The sequence below is a fragment of the Barbus barbus genome, assembly GCF_936440315.1.
Source record: "Barbus barbus genome assembly, chromosome: 40".
Lineage (NCBI taxonomy): Eukaryota > Metazoa > Chordata > Actinopteri > Cypriniformes > Cyprinidae > Barbus > Barbus barbus.
In genome coordinates this window covers 22334387-22355755 of record NC_136718.1, presented here as the reverse complement: position 1 = coordinate 22355755, position 21369 = coordinate 22334387, and the positions used below count along the sequence as shown (strand labels likewise).

General features: G+C 39.6%; 2 protein-coding genes across 3 annotated transcripts; both read left to right on the top strand.

Annotated features, from left to right (window-relative positions):
• Window positions 1-1538: 1538 nt before the first annotated feature.
• On the top strand, window positions 1539-7902 carry LOC306859293 (microtubule cross-linking factor 3-like; the record flags this gene model as incomplete). Its single annotated transcript, XM_079400260.1, has 6 exons — window positions 1539-2207; window positions 3298-3522; window positions 3786-3944; window positions 4040-4105; window positions 5532-6764; window positions 7792-7902. 6 exons carry the CDS (start codon window positions 1539-1541, stop codon window positions 7900-7902), a joined length of 2463 nt encoding a protein of 820 aa, XP_079256386.1.
• LOC306859296 (uncharacterized protein) lies at window positions 7374-15275 on the top strand. 2 transcript variants are annotated; one of them, XM_079400268.1, is made up of 6 exons: window positions 7374-8399; window positions 11190-11425; window positions 12149-12559; window positions 12650-12714; window positions 12839-13706; window positions 14176-15275. In XM_079400268.1, the coding sequence occupies exons 2-6, from the start codon at window positions 11282-11284 to the stop codon at window positions 14377-14379; spliced, it is 1692 nt and encodes a 563-aa protein (XP_079256394.1). In that variant the 5' UTR covers window positions 7374-8399; window positions 11190-11281; the 3' UTR covers window positions 14380-15275. The 2 variants fall into 2 exon arrangements, with proteins under 2 accessions (XP_079256394.1, XP_079256395.1); XM_079400269.1 differs by lacking the exon at window positions 7374-8399 and adding an exon at window positions 9596-10059.
• The last annotated feature ends 6094 nt before the right edge of the window (window positions 15276-21369 follow it).

Below are 21369 nucleotides of genomic sequence, written 5' to 3'. Positions count from 1 at the left end.
CAGTTAATTCTGTATAATTTAGTTTAATTGAAATACTAGTTTTTAATATAATTTATATATAAAAACATCTAATTTTATATTTTTGAACATGAACATTATATTTTATATTTTTTAAATGTTTAAATGTGCTTTGTATTCATTTTTAGTTATTTTAATACATCATGTTATAAACTAAATGAAAATGTTGCCCAGCTGAAATAAACTGAGTTTAAGTTTTATTCAAATTTTATTTTATTTTACACAAATTTCATTTCAAGTAACAACATTTGTTTTTTTGGTTTTAGTTCTCTGATAGCCATTAAGACCCTGGCTCTAGTTAACTAAACTAGCCCTGAGAAATTGAGAAAGCACAAAACTAAGTTTAAAAAAAAAAAATCAGTACATGATCTAAATGTATTTGTAGTGTCCTAAAATTATAGTGTAATTACATTTGCAGAAACAACAAACAAACAATCACAGGATTATCTGCAGAGGTACATAAAATATGTTCTAGTGTAGCCATACTGGCCTGTTGGGAGCACAAACTGCAGACTGACCTTTCCAATCTATTCATGCATAACAGTGTGGGGGGAATGACTCTGCATTTCCACCAGCTTATCTGTGAAGCAGCAAACTTCAGCAGCATTCAGTCTTCCTCCCTCTCAGGTTTTAAAGGGAACAAGACTGTATACACAGACTTCTAAAAAAGAAATAAAAAAATCTAACAATTAACAAAAATTAAAATTGAATGATGATGGTAATGTTGCAAATGTTAAATTAAATGTATATTTAAAACAATTTTTTAATAAAATGTTTATATATAGCACTTTAAGAACATTGTTATGATGCTTAAACAGCGTGGTACTCACACGTTGTTGCGTCACCTCATGAATATTAAACGTCCGTGTCTCGCGTGCCTAAGCAGTGCCTGGTACCAAATGAGCACAGTTCATAAACAGGTAAGAAAATATCGCGATATTTAATGTTCTTGAAGAATAACTCAAATTAGGACTGCACCAAGAGGCATTCATTATAATATATGTTAATTTGGACAGGCTATAGCAAAAACAGGAAAATGCTCAAAACATTTTAGTAGCTACAGTGAAGGAAGCCTGTCAATACACTTTACTGACGAACACATGTAGAAGTCTCAAATCAATGTCCCATACTCATCATCATTCTTTAAACGATACGATTTTTTTATATATATTTTTAATAAATGCATAAATTGTATATTATATATAGAACTGAAGAGTTCAGATGCAAAAGCCTTTAAGTACCGTGTGAAATTTTCTTCTAAAATTAGCATTTTTATCAGGTTCTGTAATTTCACTTTAATGGCAATGAATAGGTTCTTTTCATGGCCATTTATTTGTTCAATAACTGAACAAATTCCAAACGGCACTAAAAAGGCTTTTGCATCTGAACCATTTAATTACATTTAATTGGCTGTACTTATACTCTGCACAATAGCAATAGAGTTGAATCTAATATTCCCTTTTGCCCCTCATAAAATGCATACAATTCGTTGAAGTGTTGTTGGATGTCTGTTACATGCCATGATGAGTTCTGCCGCGAGTGGCGCTGCGGATTTTCCACCATCAGCGGACACTACCGAAGGGAGGAGGCGACCATCTCCCGGACAAACCCCCGACAAACCGGCCTCAAAACCCTGCGGCAGCCGCTCCTCATCATCCGCCGCGTCGAAGCTCGGAGGAAAAGGCATTAAAGGACGCGAGGGAGAGCAGGCGGCCCAAGGAGCGCGTGTCGTGAAGGTGAGAGGTGCGGCAGCTGTTCATGGTGCTGAAGCTGAGGCGGTTTGGGAAACCGAGGAGCGGACTGATCGCGCTCCATCACCGGACACGAGCAGCGCGCTGCGTTTACCGTGCGTCCACAGAGACTCGTGCTCGGAGCAGGCCGACGGCTCCTCCGGTGGAGGTGTGAGGGGGAAAGAGAGGCAGAGTGAGGCCGCCGCGAGAGGAGAGTACGTGGGCTGCGGGCCGGCCTTCTGGGGTGGGGGCTGTCTGCATTCAGAACTCATCCAGTATCACATCAACAAGCGCTTGAAGAAAACAGGCAGGATGCAGCGCAAAGCATCAGGCGAGACGCAACCGGGACCGGTACCGGCCGCACAGGCCGCGTGCGGGGCCGACGAGCCCGTGACACAGCAGAATGAAGCCCTGCAGGACGAGATCCAGAGACTGGAGGATGAAAACGAAGACCTTAGGGTTTGTTTGCTATGCTTGAGAAATTATGATGATGAAATATATCATGCTAAAAAAAAGATGGATGAATGGAATTGCTGGGAGGGTGGATGGATGAAAAGATAGATGATAGATAGATAGATAGATAGATAGATAGATAGATAGATAGATAGATAGATAGATAGATAGATAGATAGATAGATATCAAGTTTAATAGCTGAGGATGGATAGAGAGAGATAAAGACGTCTCTTTAGACAGATTGTTTGCATTAATTGTTTCAGAGGTGCCAGACACAACACATACATGACAAGTACATACATTGGAAAAAGAATGTGAACAATACAAAATTATTGGACTGTGCATGCAAAAGCATAATTGCACAAATGTAGTTTTCCATATTAAATTGATAAGCAATACATATGTTGATAACCATTAGCAATATTGCTAAATAATGCATAAGATATTAATGAGTATACCTAAATTCTGTGAGTCAGCACTCCAAATCATAATCAAAACACATCTCTTCCTCTAAAAATGCCTTTAATGACTCCTCTACTCAGCAAGTGTATGGCAATATCCAAACACAATCTTGGTTCCCACTCAACCTGATCAATTAAAATACTGGTGATTAACAACAACAACAAAAAAGTCACAATAAGCCTGCAGAGATGTTGGTCATCCATCTTGAAATAATATTGATCATGAACCTTGAACATAAACAGCACATATACATTATGACCAATGAGGGGTCCATTTGCTCAAGTGACTTGTATTAACAAATTCTGAACTATTTTAAAAATGTTGCCTTTTGAAAGTGAACAGAACCATGAGAGAACCGCAAAACTGTAACAGTTTAGCCCCAGTTTCAGAATAAAGCAAACTACAGTTATGAAAACGGCCTTGGTATATGCAAAATACACCATCACTCATTAGCATGTTCAAGCAACGGTTTCCCAAGGACTCATTAAGCATGTAATTTGTGCAGTTAATTCAAATAATGTAAATGCAGAGATCTAATTAGCATATATCTGCAATATAATTGCAGAGTAGAAGGATGGAAAATAAAGGTTTCTCTCAATTTCTTTATTAATGTGCAAACTCTGGTTTTCACAGAATGAGATTGAGGAGATGCAAACAGAGATGGAGGAGATGCGTGACACCTTTTATGAGGAGGACACCTGTCAGTTACAAGATATGCGGCGCGAACTCGAGCGCGCAAATAAGAACTGTCGCATCCTTCAATATAGACTCCGCAAGGCTGAACGCAAACGACTTCGCTATGCACAAACCGGAGAAATTGACGAGGACCTCCTGAGGATCTTAGAGCAAGATTTGAAGGCAAGTACCAATGTTTTTATCTTTAAAGGAAAGCAGAGAAGGTCTATGATTAATTACCCATCCCCAAGTACTTACTTGCACCATTTTTATCTAATTACTAACTTGTCACTTAGCTAATGCGTCTATCCAAAGCAACATTGCACTTATTACCAAGACAGTGTCCTTGGTGCAACCTAATGTTAAGTGTTTTTCTCAAGAGCATAATGATTCTTTGTGAATCAGCTGATCTTTAACTACTAAGCCACACCACCACATTCTGACAGGTTGCCAAGGATGTGTCTGTAAGACTCCATCATGAGCTGGAGAAGGTGGAGGAGAAAAGAACAAAGACAGAAGAAGAAAATGAGCGATTAAGACAGAAACTTATTGAGGTGGAAGTCACAAAACAGGCTCTCCAAAATGAGCTGGACAAAGCCAAAGAGGTATGAATACAAACACAAATCACTACAGAATCAAAATAGTTCTGAATACTATACATATTCATAGCGTAGCGTTCATGTAAATTTGTTGTGTCCAGTCTCAGAAACGAAGAGGAAGCAAAGATGCACAAAAGCTTGAGAGGAAGACTCAGACTCCTACAGAGGTAACCATAAAACATTTACATCAACTGGTCAAATGAAGGCTGTTAAGGGCCCGATGTACTTCAAACAAAATCGAAGAACGAACTGATATGATGTCATTTCGAACAAAATCAGGCTGAAATGAAGTTCGTTTCGGCAGTTCGAAACAGCTCACCAAAGCGAACTTTCTAGGGGAGTTTGTTTTGTCTCCTAAACACCTTTGAGCTACCATTGGTCCGTGGCGAATACGCAATCGGTGGGTGTGTTCTGGAACTCCACCTCCTTCGACGTGCAATTTTTTTTCAGGCAGGAGAACATCATCTCATCAATATCATCAATAATAATTTTATTCCGGTCCTCACAAACAAATTTTCACAAAATAAATAAAATACATTGTTACCGAAAAAGTAGTAGGCAGAAGCCTTGCTTATTATGCCTACCCTTTATACATAATTAACTCAATGGGTGACACTTTTCGCTAAGTTAAATAACACAACATAAACGATATAAAAATATTCCCCAAAATGTACAAACATAATCCAAAACAAACATAAAAATAAACACTCTTTTAAAGAATACAACCACAATTTATTCATACTGAGTCATATAATTATTTTTCACCTTGTTTTATACATTTTCTTAAATTGGCAAAGTGAATTACATACTTTTAGTTCCTTATCACATTTATTCCACAGATTTACCCCTTTTAACAGATAAGCACCTACTTTTTGCATTAGTTCTTCCCCTTACTTTTTTGAACATATACAATCCTCTTAAATTATACAGACTTTCTCTTATTTTGAACAAGTCTTAAATCTTAAATCTCCAAGTCACTAGCATCATAAATACACTGTGTCAAATAGCTAAGCTTCCACAAATATATCCGCACCTGTGTTATCGCTCGCGGGGAGGAGACTTTAAAGATTCAGAGAAAGCATTTAATTGCTAGAAACAAATTACAACAAAGCTTTGTTGTTGGAATGTTCGAAAACAGTATACCGTCGCTCAGCCTTTTCGAACTTCTTTTTGCCCCCAAACAAGGAATGAAAACGAACTTTGTTTGAAGTATATTGGGGCCTTTAGTGTACATGATAAGTTACAACCAGTAATGCATTTTTTTTTGCAAAGATATGAAGTGCACTACATTGCAAACAATACAGAGAATGAAAGTTGGCATGCAAACAAACTAAAATTGTATTACACCATAAAATGTTGTGCTGCGGTCATATTTACTGTTGAACTACATGCAGAAATACATGCAAGTTTTTCATGTGAATGTGCCAAAATTTGCTCATGCTCAAGTTGGTCACACAAATAAGTCTTGTGACTTGTAAATGAGGTGTCATTCATACATTTCAAAACCACTTAGAATGGGTCTTTTTCTCCACGAAAACCTGCCAAAATTCTTGCTAATGTGCCAGCACCTTAATGCAATACTTTTGTCCACAGGAGGACAATGAGGACCTGAAATGCCAGCTGGCCTTCATTAAAGAGGAGGCTACCCTAATGAGAAAGAAAATGGCCAAGATTGACAAGGAAAAGGACCGTTTGGAACAAGAGCTTCAGAAGTATCGTTCCTTCTATGGGGATCTGGATAGCTCTCATCCAAAGGGTGAAGCTGGTGGCCCTCCCACTACAAGGGAATCCGAACTTAAACTCCGCTTGCGTTTGGTGGAAGAAGAGGCCAACATCCTGGGACGTAAAATAGTTGAATTAGAGGTGGAGAACCGTGGCTTGAGGGCAGAGTTGGATGATCTTCGAGGGGAAGAGTCATCTAATGGGGGCTTATCCGGAGCGGAAGGAGGAATGGGGCGGGAACAGGGGTCGGAGCTGTCAGAGCTTAGGCAACAATTGCAGCTGGTGGAGGACGAGGCAGAACTTCTAAGGAGGAATCTGGCGGATGTAGAGGAACAGAATAAGAGGGTGACATGTGAGCTGAACAAACTGCGTTTTAAAGAGGGTACAAGGCACACCTCGGGTGGTAATGCAATGGCTGCTGCCAATGGAGCGGCAGACAGCTCCAAAGCCGAGGCCTTGCAGGAGGAGCTGAAGGCAGCGAGGAAACAGATCAATGAACTGAGTGGGAAAGTGATGCAGCTGCAGTATGAGAACCGTGTGCTGCTTTCCAACATGCAACGGTATGATCTATCATCTCACCTAGCCATCACGCCACGGGACAGTGATGCAGAGAGCGACAGTGGTCCTGTAATCGGAGGCCGTAGAGGTAGTGATGATGACTCATCTTCCTCTCGCCTCCCTCCCCATCGCAAACGTGAAGGTCCTGTTGGAGGTGAAAGCGACTCAGAGGAAGTTCGCAATGCTCGATGCCTCACGCCAACTCGTTCTCTTTATTCTCCTGAATCCGCCCGGCTCCTCTCACGCTCCATACGGGACAGGCAACAGATGATTGACATCCGAGCCGAAGCGGAGCGATTGGGGCGAACCATTGACCGCCTCATAGCTGACACCAGTACCATCATTGCAGAGGCACGGGTGTTCGTAGCTAACGGGGATCTTTTCGGCCGTATGGAAGATGATGACAATGGTGGGCGGATCAGGGAGCATGAGCTACTCTACCGGATCAACGCTCAAATGAAAGCCTTCAGGAAGGAGCTTCAGGGGTTTATAGACCGACTTGAAGTCACAAAACCTGAGGAAAGAGATGCAGAAGAGCCATTATCTGTGAGTCCGGCAAGAGTCTGTGTGTCTATGAAGCACAACAAGAATGTTTGACACACCGTAAAGGAATAGTTCACCCAAAAATCTAATTTATGTTATTTACTCACCCTTGATTCTCTTTCTTTTCTGTGGAACAGTGACCAGTGGCTTTCAAGTTCCTAAAAAGCGGGGTGGACCAGCGGGGTGGTGATGGCGCAGTGGATAAGACACATGCCTTTGGTGTGAGAGACCTGGGTTCGAATCCACTGTGAGACACCAATGTGTCCCTGAGCAAGACACTTAACCCCCTAGTTGCTCCAGAGGCGTGCGACCTCTGACATATATAGCAATTGTAAGTCGCTTTGGATAAAAGCGTCAGCTAAATGAATAAATGTAAATGTAAAAGAGCAAAACAGCACCATATTATTAGTCCATACAATGGACTCTATTCTAAGTCTTCTAAATCCTCTTAGCCACACCTAAACTAATAAACATGATAGTAGCACATCAAATTAAATAGCACATTAATTAAAATGAATATTGAAAATATAAAAATAAAAGCTAATTAAATTTTTTTATAAATACTATATAATAGTGTATAACTAATTCTATAATACTACTGCAGAAGAATGGGTACAATTCAGTGAATAATAATTTATATTTTGGTCTCTATCAAGCAAAGGTATTGTGTGGTTACAGAAGCCGAATAGTGCAAAGTCATACCTTTATTTAAATTCCACGTAAAGAAAGAGAATCACAGGGAATTATGAAAATGTTCTTTCTGAGGTGAACTATTCCTTTAAAGGGAGTGAGTTTAATAGGGAAGAACAAGAAAGCACTACATAATTCAGAGAGTTCATCTCCTGACTGCTTTTAACATTTAACAAAATATAGCATATTTTTTTTATTTGCCAAGATTTTTAAACTATGCAAACAGAAAATGTCAATGGCTATAATATCTTAACCTTTCTCTCTTTCTCTCTGATCCTGTCTTCCCACGCACCCCTGTTTTTTAATGCATGTTCGTTAATCTTGTCGGTTATTCACCCAGATGTTTCAGCCCATAATTTTATTCATCCTCATTCTAGTGTTGTTCTCCTCACTCTCTTATGCCACCATTTTTAAACTTGTATTTCTTTTTACCCTCTTTTTTGTCCTGTGATCACCATCCGTCCATTCATTAGCATAGTTTCGCCCTTTGTTTTATTTGTTTGTCAATATTGTCTATGTTCACCATGGTTGAAGAATCACAGGACGGTCACTTTCCAAGCACAGACAGCACGCTTAAGCACAGAAGTCTGCAAAACCTTAATTTCCGAAAAGCTGGAGAATGTTTTATATAAATCGCACATATATGGCTGCCATTGGAAGGTACACCAAGTCAAGAGTTTTTTTTTTTTTTTGCAAATAAAGACTATTATACATCATAGAAAAACACTGAGCCACTTGAAACTATATTATCCAGAAGACATTTCTTTCATTGAAGACTATGGCGATCAGGCACACTGGCGCTTGCTTTGCCACCAAAGGCTTGCAATGAAATATGGAACTGCAGTTTACTACCAAGGGACACGTTACAACATTACCCAGAATGCCTACCCCTGCACTCTAAGATACTGTACATCAGCTGGAATGATTTCCTATCAGAAGCATGCAATGGTGAGTAAGAATATAGTATGTAACTGTATACTCATAGAGGCCAAAAAGAATATACATGCATGTGTATGGATGGAGAATAGCTAACAGGCTTTATATTTGACTGGAGGTGTCAGGAATCATCCATAATTGTGTGACAAGAACAACTGTTCCGCATAGATTGATTGATTGCACAATAATCTGAAGAAATTGCACAAAAAGATTTGTGATATGCTAAAGAACAGCTGTGGCTTTGATGGGGTGGGTGAATGGGGGTCCAAGTTCACATAACGTGCCTGTGTACATGATGACAGTATGCACAAATTACCTTCTGCTGCACACTCTGTTGCACCAGAGCAGGATCGGTCTACTGCTGAACGTGCTTCTCATTCCAGCAAGCATGTCATGGATCAGCAATTTGGAAATCAGAGCTTGCTTTCTATATGAGTTTATTTAGCTTGTTGGCATCTCCAGTTTTAGTCTCAGTTGAAGCACCTGAGTCGTCAAGTTGTCAGCAGTAATTCCCGAGTAAAATAATTAAAGCGGTAAATAGAGTAAAGATCTGTGGAAGTCACAATTTATTTGGAGCACAAATACATTTGTTTTGTTTTGGTTTAGTTGGGTCTAGGTGATTGACAAGAACATTACACTTGAAAAACAACACCACATCTGTTTTTCTAGAGTAAGTCTCTTTTTGGGAATTGGAAGTCATTTCTTCTCAATTTCCTGCCAGTTGAAAGTAAACTCATTAGAAAAAACCATCAAAGATACAACTCTGTATTCAAATTTGCCAGTTTTACTGTGTCTCAATTCTCAGAGACTTTTGCTTTGTTGTTTTCCTTGTTCTCCATTATTGTGCCTGGAAACTATTTAAGTCAGTGGCCAATATTAGGGCTGAACTGTCGGCTGGCTGTTTATTGCGCAACAGCCACATGTGTCAAATAAATACAAGCTTGAGGCACCCATTAAGAACTGTGGACAGCACACTTAGTATCTGCTAATTCTGTCCAATGGTATCTCAAAAATAAAATGGACAGAGTGTTTTGAGAGTCACAAATAGCCCAGTTGCCTGTGGGCATTAGTAGAAGTCGAAACAACTGGAATAGGAGTCACAAGACCACAATCTGCCAAGTCCTAAAAGCAGACTAGCAACAAGACAGTTTCACAGAGGTGGGGTAGAACTGAGCATTTTAAAATAGCCATGTAAACACTCTCCCTCTGCCTTTGTAATTTTAACCTAGAATGTCGGTGACGACAGTCTCTTGCATGGAGACCACAAATGCCGGAATAAATCTGACATTATGACACCAGACACCTGGCAGGTCTGACGTCGCAGGGGTAAATACTTAGAGTCGCTATAAAGCCCCGGGGCCCCCTCAGGACTACAGTTGTTTACCCCTGAGCTTCGGACAAGACCGTAGTACCGGACAGAGGAAACATTTAAGATCCAATACGCAGGACTTTTACGTCACGCCGTTGGAAGCGAGCCTTCAAGGTCTTTGCACAGTTGCATCCCGTTTGAGTACAGGAGCTGTCAAAGGGGTGGCGGTACTGAAACAAGCGTGATCTTTTAAGCAACAAACCTGTACTTGAACAGGTTACTCATATTCTGGAGCATCTGTTTCAATTCATCAAAAACTCATGAGAGGGAGTTACTGGAGGAGCCAATAATAAGATTTAACTGGTAAGGATTAAGAAAGCTTGTAGACAAGTACAGAACATAAACCTCCGTTTTTAAACCTTTTTAACGTATTAAATTGTTACTACTTACAACTGTTTTCTGTGATATTTCACTTGGGGCTGAAAATGTTGGATATATAATTTTAAGAACCTTTATAGCCTCACTGGTCACATTTTACACTAAAAGAAATGTAATATAAAAGTAAAGTACTGTATTTACATATGTAAGGAGATTTACTCGCTTAAGGAATACTAACAAACAGTTTGTACTTAATATGTCAATCATTTACGGAACTGTCGGTTTTACGAAACTTAAATTTACTACTATTGTGATCATCTACTTTTACCTATAGAGAGTAAGTGTATCAATTATTAAAAGGTGCTCTTACTATATCTTTTTTGTTTTATAACACATAAATTACAGAGGGTACAAATATCCTTCCATTGTAATGTTCTGGAAATTTCGCGAGTTAAACTGGGTGTCATGTTCCTTGACGGAAGAAAATTCCATCCCTAATACCCGCCGTAAATCAAAGCTTCGTTACAGAAAAACTTAGTGACGTTACCACGGAAAGGATGCAACTATTCTGAGCTCATGCAAGCGGGTAAAAGGTTCTACACTTGCTTGGAACTTTGACCTCATCCCTAACCCGAAAGAAGCAGTGTAACCTTGTAGTCAAATATCTAGACTGGTTGTAGGCGTAGCTTTTGCAAGGGGCGACCAGTTACTTTTTACTATTGTGCCTTTGATCAGGAGAGATCAGTTTACTCCAGGGACACTGTCTATGTTATAAAACTGACTTCAGAATCCCTGAAGTCCCTTTAGGTAACTTGAGCATGTCTAATGAAGTTGGTGTTTAAAGAACGTGCTGACAATTTTGACAGTTAAGGGCTGGTTTGAAGGACAGGGAATGCATATAGAAATGAGTCAAGCTTTAAAGCAGGTGTCCAGAGCAAATAGCTGGGATTTTGTTCCCTTCCTTACGTCTCCTTGAATGCAGTACAATCAAGAAGACTTCACTTATGTTCACTGTAAAGCAAGCCAACTACTACAAGATACTCTAACTACTTAAGAGTACTGTAAAGAATGAATAGGCTATTTCTCAATAATGAATATCTCTTTTGTCTTCATAGAGGTATTGGTGGACTTGCCAATGTGGTCACTCCAGTGACCTTTCAGGAATTGCAGCATAGGTTTCTGAGCACAAACACTCATACGCAGAAGAATGGCTGCATTGGAATTGCACTGTGGGCCGGAGCCTGGGAGTTGTGTGTGGGGTGGAGACAGAGCTGATCTGCTTGACAGTTTTGACTCCGAGATGCAGGAATGGGAAGATCAACTACAGGACATGCAGAGGAAGATCGAAGAGGTGAGACAAATTTTCAACTGAGGTGACGCCAGTCAGTGTGACAGAATCCATATCCATCCAACCGTCTCCATATCGAGAGAGAGAGAGAGAGAGATTCTTATTCAAAAATGTAAATGAACTTCAAAAATATAGTGCTTGGATTTGACTACAAACCATGCCAAAAGATCCACTGGCACTGCTATCCTGCCTGTACTAGGAGTCATGTAGTTGTTGATGTTTTGATAGTGGGCACTAACAAGAATTGTGATTGGCTAAAAGGATCTTGACCCCCTGTTGCCTACGTTGGCTGCATCTCTTGGATTTAATAATAGGTGCTTCACCCCCCAACACCATGACTGTGACAGATGTTAACAAGCTTATTAAACCCAAAGGGATAGGGGTTACAGGCTACTTATGAACATTCACAAACAGTCTCTCTCGTACCAAAACACAGGAAGTTAATGCATTCATGCTGAAACTGGCCAACCAAACATGCTGTTATTGGTAGATTAATTAACCTTTGAGCATGCAAGCCTTCCCCTCTCATTGACTTCCCTCTCATTCTAAAGAAGAAACCCCATGCTGTTTACTTATGCACAGATTGCATAACTAGTATATGCGGTACATTATGCCAGTTGTATTCGCTGACTTGTGGATTTAAAACATTTGCTTTCCTGTCGATGGGCAAAAAATTATACTTTATGAATGCTGAACTTTGTTTCTAATATTGTGATTGTATTTCAGTTGTATAATGAGGTCAAAGCAAGAAGAGAAGCCAGCGAGAGCAGCTCAAACAACAACACAACCAACAAAAACCTGGACATTACTTTGCTTCCTGTCAACACTCAGTATAGCCACCAGGCCAATGGTTATCATGAACCCCGTGGTCACCCCAACAACAGCCTCCCAATTCGTCAATGCAGTAAAATAAGAGCAGATCCTTCAGTTATGCAAAGCTTTGGGTTTCACCACCCCAGTGAATACTGTAATGGCTCCAACAATTACATGCTTAATTCCCTGAGCAATGGCAGCCATTACCCTGCCAGTTGTCATGATCTTGAAAGGCAAGATGCCACCCTAGACATACTCAATGGATACGTTCAACAGGGCCCGCATTTTAGAAGGAACACAGGGAATTTCGGAGTTCCAAACAGAGTGAGTACCTCTTTCACTATTGATAAATCTCTCCTTAAACTGGACTTTTACACCTCAAGGATTTGTCTTTACACTTTATCCCTTTTTTAGATTCAGAACTCTAAGGTTACACACAGTTATCAAGACAGCACGAAGACCAGCCCTGTAACAAACAGGTAAAACCTTTTCGATCTCAACCTATCAGACTCATTCCTATAGTTGTCCTATTATCATGCATGATTCTTGTTGGTCATAGACCAATGCTTGGGACTACTTGGTTGATTTGTTTTTTCACATTAGGGCTGCCTCGTATGTGGTTCTGGAAGAGATTGAGGCTGAGAACAAAAAGAACAAGAAATCAAATTGGGATGACTCCCAAGACCGCCACGTTAGCTGGAAAGACCCGGTTTCATCAAATGACCTTCCCCCTAAAAATTCAGCTTCCAAACTGGCAATCAGACAGAGAGATGCTTCTCCTGTAACCTCTCGCTCCACTTACCATGAGTCATCACAACAACCTGACAGGAAATGCCTCTTGCTCGACAGGAAATCTGGCAGCCCATCAGTATTGCGTAAGTTTGGTGCCATGTTGCAGGAGAACGAGGGGAAAACCCTGACAGAGGATGGTCTTGTGACCACCGTTGCCTCCACTGAACCTCCGAGGCACACCAGCACTCCCATTTGCCAGAGCAAGTTTGATGCCAGACGGGCATCCCAACGTGTGCCCGTCCAGAAATACCTTGCAGACTGTGACGCAATGGTAGCAGATCATGAGCCCAGGCTGGAGCCTTGGGCAGCTGGTCCTTCTAGACAGCTCTTCAATGGAGACAAAGACAGTGGGAAGGGTGGTTGTGTTCTTGAACAGCATGGCTTGGCCTATAACTTAACCCCGAAACAGTCTCACCTTAACTCTGGGTATCACAAGGTGGCTTCACTGTCTAAATCCCACAAAGAGGACTTCCAGAGTGAGGACCTATTTTCTGACTACCAGATGGTGGAAAGGATTCTGGGAGCAGGATCTCAAAACTTCAGTAAGGTACACAGAGAACTTGGTGTCAACATGACGAGACTGGAAAATGACAACTTGGAGCAACTTCTGGAAATTATGGAAATGGAGAACAACAGAAGCCAGAGGGCCACATTCACCCAGCGACTGGACAACAAGCAGGTGAAGAGGGTACAAATTTGATCAACACACACACTAAATTTCAATGTAGTATTTATTTTTGTCTGAATCGTTGTGCCCATGCTCTTGGCAAGTATTCCACATTCCTGATTCTGGAAAGCCACTTTCATGAAGAGTTTATTTCCAAGTGTGCTCTAACTCGTCTGGTTTTCAGGTAAACCCAAAGACCTTTATTAGTTCATTCAAGCACATTTAATTAAAATTAAATCTAAATTTAGCAGGAAAGTGCTTCTCCAGGACCAAGAATTAGGAATCTTTCTTTTGATGCATAGGAGCTGTGGTGTTCCCGATCCCATTCTCCCATCTCTCCCTTAACACTACTTTGCTTTCTGTTTCTGCTAACCTGTAAAATAAAGTCTTAACATGTTGGAACATAAAATACAAGAAAATTAATGCAAGTATTGATTATTTATCCAAAAAGATACTTACATTAAAACTGTTTCCTCTCCAGGTTAAGCGTGAGTCATCTCCTGCACCCAGCAGTAGCCATTTTTCTCGTCCTGCTCGACCAGCCAATCAACGTCGTCCATCCAGATGGGCTAAAAATACTCACCCAAGCAAAATCGCCCACACATCCTGCCCATCAAGCCCTGGCCTGAAAGCCAAAAAATTCTTGAATTCATATTCCCGGCACACAGAAACTGTCATCATGTGACCAGGATACAACCTTCAAAGGACATTTTCACCCAATGGCAAAGACGAAACTTTGACCTTTTGTAGAACACAATCTACTTTTTTTGTATATATAACCAACACCAGTACATCAAAGTATCTTATTGTAGCCCACTAGGATGGCCTTTGTTATTTTCCTTAAATAACTTCAAAAGGATACTGCTTTCATTTAAATCTGCACTGTTTGAAGTGCTTTGGAAAGAAACTTCAGTGGACATTTTTTGACCTGGTGAACTTCTGTGCCTATATGAACCCTTCATTGCCTTTTCTCTTTATTTCTTTTTGTCATTCTCATTCAATTTTGTATTCTTTTATTCTGTTTTCTATTTTCCCGAGTGCTTTGTGTACAGTGCAGTTCTTTCGGTGCCATGTAGGGCATATTTTGTAACCATATAAGCATGTATGCAACAGGCATAACATGTATTTAAACATACATGGCAATGAGTTATTAAGCCTTATATATTATGCATAATCTGTAAAGGTGTGTGCAAACATTTTGATGTTCTGTCATAAAGTCCATTTCAGTACTGCATTAGTGCTTCATAATATTGACATGAAGAGGTCATAACAGGCTCATAATATTGTTTTATAAGTCTTATTTGACTGCACCTGACGTGGGCTGTAACTACTCGGTGCATGGCACCTTTTTGCAGGAACATGTCTGCATTCTCCAGCCTTGTAAAAAAATGCCAAATGAAGTGAATTATTCTTTAAGTTCAACATCTGTGAAAAGGAAAGTATATCTTTTGACCATATTATAATGAAGAAATGCTTTTGGAATGTTTATTTATTGTTGTGACATGACCCTTACAAAAACGTGATGCTTTTTGTGTGTTTTTTTCCCCCTCTGGATAATAAACGCAAGTGCTTTGACGAGTTAGTTTATTGTTTTTAATGGTGATTGCTAATGTTAGCACTAATACTTCTGCTCACTGTGCTGTTACTTTACAATCTGACAAGCTAATTTTCACCTGGTGGACAAACAAAACAGACAACAAACCTATTGACTTATGGAGCAACCGGAACCGTGCCCCTTCAACTGTTAGTTTGCTAACGGTTCAATATTCCTCTATTCAATATTCTGTTTCAGTTGGAAATACGTCACCATACTAAAAATCGGAAGCAACTTCTGGTTCATGCAGATTTTAAGAGTGGGTTCTTTTGACTTTGGCCAGTAAGCAACTAAATACCAATGTGCTGCTAACTTTATTAACCACATAGCAACAACCTAGCAACCACCTATAATATCCTAGTACCATATTTAAAACTTCTCCAAGGTCATGCACCACTCAAATGTTCTATACAAAAATTATAGTTTAGTAGTTTAGTATATTATAGTTTCCTGAAAATGTGACAACAGTGCGGGGTAAAACATTTTCTTACATCACTTCTCCTTTCACTAAAAAAACAAAAGAAAAAAACAAAAGCAAATGTATAAGATGCTTCATGCCAACATAGTAAAAAGGCCTCTCTTTTATTAGCTCCTTGTTAAGCAGTATTAACATTGCTCTTGCCCTACGTTACTAAAAGCTATCAGGAAGCATCCTATTCCTCATTCAGAGTCCTAATGTAACCTGCTCTTACCATGCCTTACTATCTCTCAGTCCTGCTCTCACAGTTACTCGACCCGCTGCTGAAATGCTGCACCTGTGCCTGAAATAGGAAGCGTGACGTTGTTTTGGTGCCAGAAATCTTAGACGTGTCAGTGGAGGACTGAGGGGGGAGGCATGTGATGTTCAGGGGGTATCTCTGAATCTGTAAATGAGTAATAAAGGCTTTCCTGCACTATAACACCTCGCTGGAAGCACGGAACAGCATCTTAATGAGGTCTTTAGATATAGATAGATGTTCACAACTTTCATGTGAGGTCTTCATAGCACGCCACGTGGATTTATTATTATTGGAGTAACCTGGGGTTAAATGCCTATACGGAGTGCTCATTGTGCTCACTTGTGGGATTTGAACCAGCATCCTTCTGGTTACCCTGAGCCATAACCCCTTAACCACCACCCTTGGGTCCTTGAAAACCTGAAGTTTGTGTGAGTGGTGCTTACCCAAACAAAACTCCCGGATACAGTGTTTGCAAGGTGGACCAAAGTACTTGCAGACCAAAGAGTCGTACAATATTCCGGGGCAATCTGTGTACTGAAGTAATAGCAATAGTGATGCTTTAGCATTGATGACTTGAATGATAAATGCCTAAAGGGTTAAATGGGCAGCTGGGCATTCTCCATGACGTCATGAAGACGTCTCTCTGGAATTGCTGAATTACTGAAGTCTAATCCTGGACAGCAGAACACCGACAACTTGTCTATATACAGCTCACTAAGTGAACACTGATCTTGGATCATCTCAGCCAGTGTCACCTGCTGTTGTAGAAGTGTACGGGGAAACGTTTGAACGTGTAAGAGTTGCCCAGTAACACACCTGTGATGTCAGAGAGGAAAGACAACCAGTAAGGAGCCCTTCAGATGTCTTGCCATGTGTCTCCTGCTGCAGCATATTACATAAGAGAAAGAGAGTTATTATACTTTCATAAGTTAATAATGATTAGATACAAGAGAGGCCCAAAACATAATCTTCCCAAGTTAGCAAACTCAAATGTTTCTAGCTATGCAAGTTTGAGTTCCCGTTGTTGCATCCTGAAAAACAAATTATATATTGCATTCTCACTGTTGTCATGAGGGGCATAAGCATCCATCTATCAATTCTCCAAATTGATCCAATTGATCTTCCATCATGATGGAGCTAGCATGTTTTGATGTGAGAATTTGATGAACATTTACAACTCCTCACCTCCACTGGTTTTGAAACAAACAGCGACTTATATTTTAAGGTGGCTCTATTGCCTCATAAAATTGCCCCCCATTGAATGCATTTAAGTTTGTATAATTGGGACATGCACATGCAGTGACCAATAATCTACATCTGCATTTACTGTACATACTTGCATGTAGATATATCTGTGGTCTTAAAGTAATTCAAACAAGTCAAATCAACCTAAATGCTGTTTTCAGAGTTCAAAACTGGACATGTTACAAAGGTATTTCCTGGTAAGCAAAATGATTCACCCACATGTTATAGAGGTGCAATATAACTGTATATCCACTGCTTTTTGAAAAAAAGCAACGTGAGCCTCTTGGGATCTGTGGTTGAATAACCGAGTTTGTGAATATCACCCATATACTTGCAGTACAGTCGTCATTCAGTCCATGTATAATGACTTGTGTAAGTCTGTGAACATTAAGACAGTAATGCACTCTACATAAATATGCAGATTAATGCAGAAGTGAATGGAAAGATGTTTCCAGGCTATGCTATTAATATTCTGAGTTACCTATAATATACTTACTCAGCAAACGGTTCACCATGACAAAATTTTAACTGAAAAAGAAAACTGATTATAGAAGGTGGTTCACACAGTACTCTTAGTGACAACTATTAGGATGCAACAAGTTCTTGTAATTTATGAATTGTGTTCTGCTAGAAGTCTTGGTGTTCAAGTATGGACTGTATTTCATGCTAAACTCATTTTTTGAATAAACACCCTTTAAAGTCATTAGCATTAGAATTAAGACTGTTCATACTCTTAAACAGCACTCATAAAACTTAAAAGCAAACTACATATTACGTTACCTGGGAATTACAGGCACTTTCCTTTACCCACAAAATCAATAATTTGGTCCAGGGTTAAATATTATATGCTTCCATGAAAGAGCTCTGTTATGTAACAAAACCCCAAGACTGAATGTCAAGAGCACATAGTAGAGCACCAAAAACACCCCGAGTCAATTATGTCCCCATCCATGTCTCAGATTACTGACCTGACACTTTTACACCTCTGTTCAATCCAGTGTGGAGTGAAAACTCTTGAGAAGGGAAAAATACCTGGGAGAAGTCAGTCATGTGCATGATTACAATTAAACAAATATATTTCAAATACTGCATTAAACCCAGTGAAATTTAGTATGCATTCATTCTGTAGGCATGGAACATGTAGTATATATAAGAATAGAAATAACGCTCTGAGATCAAAATATTTTACTTTAACTGATCTGAGAGCTGCTGGTTGTAATTCCCAATCCGAAAACACATGATAGTCACAGCTGCTGCTGGCAAATGCCAATTAGAGCCACAAGGCTCCAGAGGGTAATTAATTGCTATAATGGTTGATAATAACATGTCCAGGGCTTTATGTGTGTGGGCTAAATGACAGAATGAAGTGAATAGCTAGTGCAGGCTGGACATAGCATGACTGTGGCGTGGGCACGTGTGCACCTCACGTTGATACCAGGCCCCCCTCTGACCTGCGGTTTAAGGTCACACACATACTGTATGCTCACACTTACACTCACACAGCAGGCATATATCCCTCCTCAGTACTGAAATAGACATCCAATAAAATAGAGAGACACAACAGAGAGTGAAAAAGAAAGTTTTTCTGTGTTATAGAGAGAGATGATGTTAATGTTAAGGAAAATGGAAGATAATTTTTACTGAATGGGAACATTTAATAAGTCAATAATTCTTTATTTTTTTATGTGATCATCAAGATCAATTGAATCCTGTTTTCTGAATTCTTTATTATTGTGACATGAGAACAAGACTTTCAACATTTACTCATCAACACTGCACACCACAACTTGGTCTGCCTATTCAGGGCTGATTAATGCTCCGGGTGTGTGTTCACGGTGTGTGTGTGTGTGTGTGTGTGTGTGTGTGTGCATTTGTTCACTACTCACTGCTGTGTGTGTGCACTTGGATGGGTTAAACGCAGAGCACCAATTTCGAGTATGGGTAACCATACTTGACAATACGTCACGACTTTACTTTACTTTTTTTAATACGCAGGAGGTACAACAGACACTATAAGAAGAAGCTGTTCGATGTGGGAATATGCTCACCAAATTGGTGTACTGTTCTTGCTTTTGTAGTAAGAGAAACTGCATAAAAGTCTTACATGGACAGTAGCAATTATCACCCATTTAATTCTAAGATTCAGAGAGAGGGTGGAAAAAGATCAAGTGACAACACTGATTACGACTTACTTGCAATGATAAGCACCATGGACACCTCATGACCTTTGAGCCTTCCACGCACTTAGGATAAGGTGTTGGTATTGACAACTGCTTGTGACTGATATACCAGGTCTTGAGGGATCATGGGAATATCTGTCCTGTTTTCTAAAATAGAGAAAGGTCACAAAACATCCCTTTGAAATGAGATACTTGTTTAAACAGTGGAAAGGAAAGACCAATGGACCACATACAAGATGGATCAAACACAGCAGGCAAGTTCAAAAGAGTATATGAAGAGCAAACTTTTTTTTTTTTTGAAAGTTTGTGTTTGACTGACAGCTGTGGATAGACAGTCCATGTTGAGACCTCCACATGAGGTCTGTGGGACACAAGAGGATGACAGGCCGGAATGGGAGCGTTTGGGAGACTAACGAGAGACGGACAGTTAGCTGGCTAATTATGCATGACTTGGCATTGGGTTAGGAAATTAATCTTGTAGGCCATTATCTCCATTACTATCTGACAATGTTCTGCACATTCCTTGCATATTGGGCCAAACTAGAACCATGAGATCTAGGATCAGACCATTTTCACATCCACATTTGAGCCATGCCATTTGAAGTCATTCATGACCATTACATCTTAATAAAGTTAGGTTCAAAACAAGCTTTTATGACAGCATCTGTTGCATGTAGGATGCTACTACAGTAGATAACCACATGTGAAATTTTGTAAATTACAGTTAAATTGGTGCCATTTCAATCAATACTTTCTGCTATCGACACGTAGTGGCTTTCCATCTTTTATGCAAATCACTGCTACCATTTACATCAACATCAGCACCAAATTGCAGGTAAATGTCATCATTTGCCTTTGATCCGGTTTAAAACTCATTATTTTGGAAGAGAATTAAGAGAAAGAAAATGCACTGACTTTGAATGAAAAACAGAGGACAAGAAATTAGTGGTCTGTCAAATTTGACTCATGTTACCAAATATTTTCCTTTAAAATAAATGCTGCACAGTAATTGAATGATTTCTGAAGGATCATGTGACACTGAAAACTGGAGTAATTATGCTGAAAATTCAGCTTTCATCACAGGAATGAATTGCATTTTAAAATATATTCAAATAGAAAGCAGTCATTTTAAACTTAAATACAGTTTTATTGTATTTTTGACCAAATAAATAAAAATGTCATGCTGTTTATATAAATTGTGGGATGGCCAGAAATGAGTTTCACATGCTATCGATAGAGCTTGACTTGTTTTGAACCATATAACATTTCGTTTCACAATAAAAGAGTCATGTGAACTCCGCTTTAGAAGGTAAACAAGGGTTGCATGCATTGCACATAAATAAAAAAACACAGCTCGGCCTTGAATGTCGAGAGAGACAGCTGTCAGTTAAAAAAACCCTCTCCACCTCTAATGACAGGCGTTCCAGACACTTCCATTTAGTGCTACACCGCAGACAGGTTAAAAGAGGTTGCTGATTGCATGGTTATATCCAGAAAACTGTCCTCACATCAGATATAGCTCAGTGCCGTTTACAATACAGATCTGACAGTCACTCCTGATGGCCGTCCGTGCTGACATCTGGATTATTAGATCGACAGTCAGCCTCTGATAGGTTTAGACTGTCAGCTGTTGCTATGGTGGTTCAGATTAAGCATGCATCATATTTTATGTGCAATTGATTCTAGGGAGAATGTTATTAACTTCTTGTTCCAAATCTGTAATCATTTATTTCTTCTGATGAACACAAAATAAGATGTCAGATACAAAATCTGTTTGGCTACCCACATTCTTCAAAATATCTTCTCTAGTGCTCAAGAGAAGAAAGAAAATCATATAGGCTTGGACCAATTTGAGGGTGAGTAAATAATGGCCAAATTTTTATTTTAAGGTGAATTATCCGTTTACAGTAGATATAGTAGTAATGATTTTTTTTACA